The sequence below is a fragment of the Buceros rhinoceros genome, unplaced genomic scaffold (assembly GCF_000710305.1).
Source record: "Buceros rhinoceros silvestris isolate BGI_N320 unplaced genomic scaffold, ASM71030v1 scaffold3559, whole genome shotgun sequence".
Lineage (NCBI taxonomy): Eukaryota > Metazoa > Chordata > Aves > Bucerotiformes > Bucerotidae > Buceros > Buceros rhinoceros.
In genome coordinates, this window is record NW_010431997.1 from 31,148 (window position 1) to 34,867 (window position 3,720).

The window sequence follows — 3,720 nt, forward strand, 5'->3', positions numbered from 1 at the left end:
CCCTGGGCAGCCTGTTCCAATGCTTCACAATCCTTTCAGGGAAGAATTCTTCCTCAGGTCCAACCTAAACCTCCCCTGGTGCAACTTGAGGCCATTTCCTCTTATCCTGTCACTTATCACTTGGGAGAAGAGACCAACACCCACCTTGCTACAAGCTCCTCTCAGGTAGTTGAGAGTGAGAAGGTCTCCCCTGAGCCTCCTTTTCTCCAGGCTAAAGACCCCCAGGTCCCTCAGCCGCTCCTCAGACCACTTGTGTTCCAGATCCTTCACCAGCTTCATTGCCCTTTTCTGGAAACACTTCAGCACCTCCATGTCCTTCCTGGAGTGAAGGGCCTGTAACTGGACAAGGTGTGGGTACTTGAGTACTGGACAGTACTCAAGGTGTGGCTCCAACACTCTTCCATACTTGCAGAGGTGCATCCACCACAAGAGGAGTTTTTCCAATGAGTTAGTCAGTGTAAGACACATCTGGGCATTGATCTTTTCACGCTTATCTTTGCAAATTAGAACTTGCAGCAATTCTACCCTGACTCTAAAAGTCTGGGTGCTCTGGGTGTGCTCTGCTATTCATGCTGCTGTAATTTAGCAAATATAAATTCTTCCACAGATGAGAAAACTTTGTTGTCAGCAGCTCGCACGATGGACGAAGTTGTTACACAGAAGACAGAAATAAAAACAGAAAGCCCTGCACCCCAGAAGCCAGAAAACCTCTCAGAGTTTCACCAGAAAGGTAGGTAAGAGCCCATTCATTATCGTAACGCTTCTTGCAGTGGAAGAATGATGAGTAATTTTTCATTATTGTGACAGACAGAAAGAAACAATTACTGTAATATTTTGGCTGCACAAGTGATAAGGTGTAAGCAAATGAGTATTTTATATCCTCGCAAAGAATTAGGAAGGCTTGGTATATCCTGCTTGTCTGTATTTTGTAAGAATACGAATTGTGTTGTTTCAAGAACAAGAGCAGTAGGTGAAATCTATCTGCTTTAACCGTGTGCTGCCTCGTGATCCCACAGGTTTTTGTGGTCCTCCCAAGACTTTTCCCCACGCCTTTTTAAGCCTGGACAAACCGTATTATGTGGGGCAAGTGTTACATTTCAAATGCCAGAGCGGTTATGATAAGCGATCCCCCACCTCTGGCACTTGCACCTGCAAGAAAGTGAATGGTAAAATCATCTGGACCCACCTTGACATCCGATGCACCAATGACAGCAATGAGTGGCCACCACAGCCAGGTAAGATGGTTGCTTTGGCATCACATTAACGTCATGACCTGCTCATCCAGAATCCCCAACTCAGCACATCAATCCTAGGGAACAACCTGCTTCGGGATGGAGAGATCAGTGACCTCATGGCTCTCATGCTGACAGAGACATCATCTCTGACTGATGGAGATGACATGTCTAGGGATGACATAGCTGCATCCTACTTTGTCTTTTGTGTCCTTTCATGCTGCAAAATTGCAGGAATTTGCGAGCAGATAGAGCCACATCATCCTATACTGGAAAGAAAATAGTAGAATAAGCCTTTCTCTTTCTCCTTTCTCCTGGCAGCTATAGGTCACCCATCATCACTTCACAGTAAGGTGCTCCAAAAGGTATAGCTAAGCATCCCTCACGACTGCTCAGGGGTTTAGGATCCGGAGTTTAGCTAATCCATAGATAAACCTGATTAACGTGGCTCGGTTCTTAATTAACACCCAGAATGCTGTCTTGAAACGACAGCAAGAAGCCCACCAGTACTGCACACTTGTCTTTATGGACCCCGAGTCAGCAGGACATGCACCACCGTGGCTGCAGTTCACTCAGGGGGCCAGCAGGGCTCTCGAAGGAGGCTGCAGAACCTCTGCCTCTTGCTTTTATGCCTTTAGATGTGTTAATGAAAAGAAAAAAAGACAAACAGATCTTCATGGCCTCACTCCACCCAAATTACCATTTTCTGATGGCATCTCTCCTAACTCCACAGTGCAGGTGTTCAATATACAGAGAGAAAACAAAGCCCCTTTCCCAAGCATCTGTGATGGGTCTTGGGTCCTCTCTGGGTGACAGGCAGAGCTATTGAAGGTGGAAGGAGCTGTCCACCACCTCTACAGTCCTCAGGCTTCCATTACCCTCCCAACCTCCTCTGAGGCAGAGGAGTGCAATGGGCTGAATTTTAAAGAGGTAGGAGCCAGTGCAAGGTCAACACGACAGGACTTTACCACCAACAGAGCGGAAAAAACTGGTTTTCACCAGTACTTGGGCCTACAAGAGAAAATTAATCTTGCAGAACGTAGACATCTACTGCCTAAATGCCTACATCTGAGCTGGGCTGCCTTTATCACCGACAGAGGGGAATAGGTGCTGATGGAGCTGAATCAGCTGCCCTGTTTCACGCCTTTTTTAGTGGGAGATAAATTTTAAAGACTTGGTTCTCCCCAGTGACTGCAGCAGAACTATCTCAGAGGCCACATCTACGTAACGTTAGGTGAGATGGATACCAGCCCTGGTGGGACCCACACCAGGCCATGTAGTAGAGCAGGATGGCTTGGGCAGGCCCTTTTGTCTCCTGAGTGACCACTTGGCCACTGTGGCCTGTCATTGCTGCTTCCATGACTGGAAGAATGAATCACCTGACTCACTGGACACACTATCTAAGCATTGACTCAGGACTTTCTCTCCTTGTTCATGTCTGTTTCTCTGTGGGGCCCGGTTCAGCGTGTTTCAGGTACTGCAGTCACGATTTGCTGTTTGGTCTTTCCTTCTCCTTCACAACAGTAATTTTTTTTTCCATCGATAATTTCACTTGGCACTATCAGGTTGAAGGAACCTCTTGCTCCGATGGAAACAACCCATCAACATGCCAGCCCTCGGAAACGATACAACCTGTTGAATAGTCAGAGATTACAAATAGGATTAAAATTAGGATTATGAAAAACATGATTCTGGATGATGAAACAGGCCATCGTGGCCTTTAATCCCACACAACAATAATCCCAGTTTCCTGCATAAGTGCACTCAACCCTGAGCAAGCTCAGGTCTTTGTGCGCATCACACAATCGCAGACTGGTGGGGGTTGGAAGGGACCTCTGGAGATCACCTAGTCCAACCCCTCTGCTAAAGTAGGTACACCTAGAGCAGGTTGCCCAGGAGAGTCTCCAGAGAAGGAGGACCTCTTACAGGACTTCTTGGTACAAACCTGTCCCTATCTCATACTGGCTTAAGTTCAAAGCTACTTTTTCAAGAGAAGGGAGAAATTCAATATATTTCTTGCACCAGGGAAGTTTTGGCTTACATTTCTGGGGAAAAAGAGGTCCTGTTTGAAGCACTGATTGCAAATCCTAGTTTGGCACCTTGAAAGTCATCCTCCCCAGTCTCATGTGAAATAAGGTCTTAGGTGGATCCCATTCCCTGGAAGATACAGTTCACTTCATGCAGACCATCAGCAGACACCAGATCAGTACATATGTTGACAACCAGGCTTGAAACATCTATTGATGGCCAAGAAACGAGGATGGCGATTATTAAGCCTCTGTGCAGAGGGAGAGCTGTCAGACTCTACCCTCATCACTGCTTTGACGCTGGAAGGAGCTGGCTCCTCGCCTGACTCTATCTTTGATTCTCTCTGCCAGAAAAGCAAATCGACACAAAAATCAAGATTTTCTCTCTCTTCCTAGATTTGAGCCATCCATCCTTTTCCTCATCTGTGACACTGCCAGTGACAGGTATGTCATTTTCTTAA

The 3,720-nt window shown here is 46.6% G+C and overlaps 1 protein-coding gene across 1 annotated transcript in view; it reads left to right on the forward strand.

The window, feature by feature from the left end:
* The window catches only part of LOC104500010 (interleukin-2 receptor subunit alpha-like), a 14,830-nt gene extending 11,110 nt beyond the window's left edge, over positions 1 to 3,720 (forward strand). The window contains exons 3-5 of the mRNA XM_010143597.1: positions 608 to 730; positions 1,017 to 1,235; positions 3,611 to 3,720. Coding sequence (XP_010141899.1) covers positions 608 to 730; positions 1,017 to 1,235; positions 3,611 to 3,720 — 452 coding nt within the window. The remainder of the gene's footprint in view (positions 1 to 607; positions 731 to 1,016; positions 1,236 to 3,610) is intronic.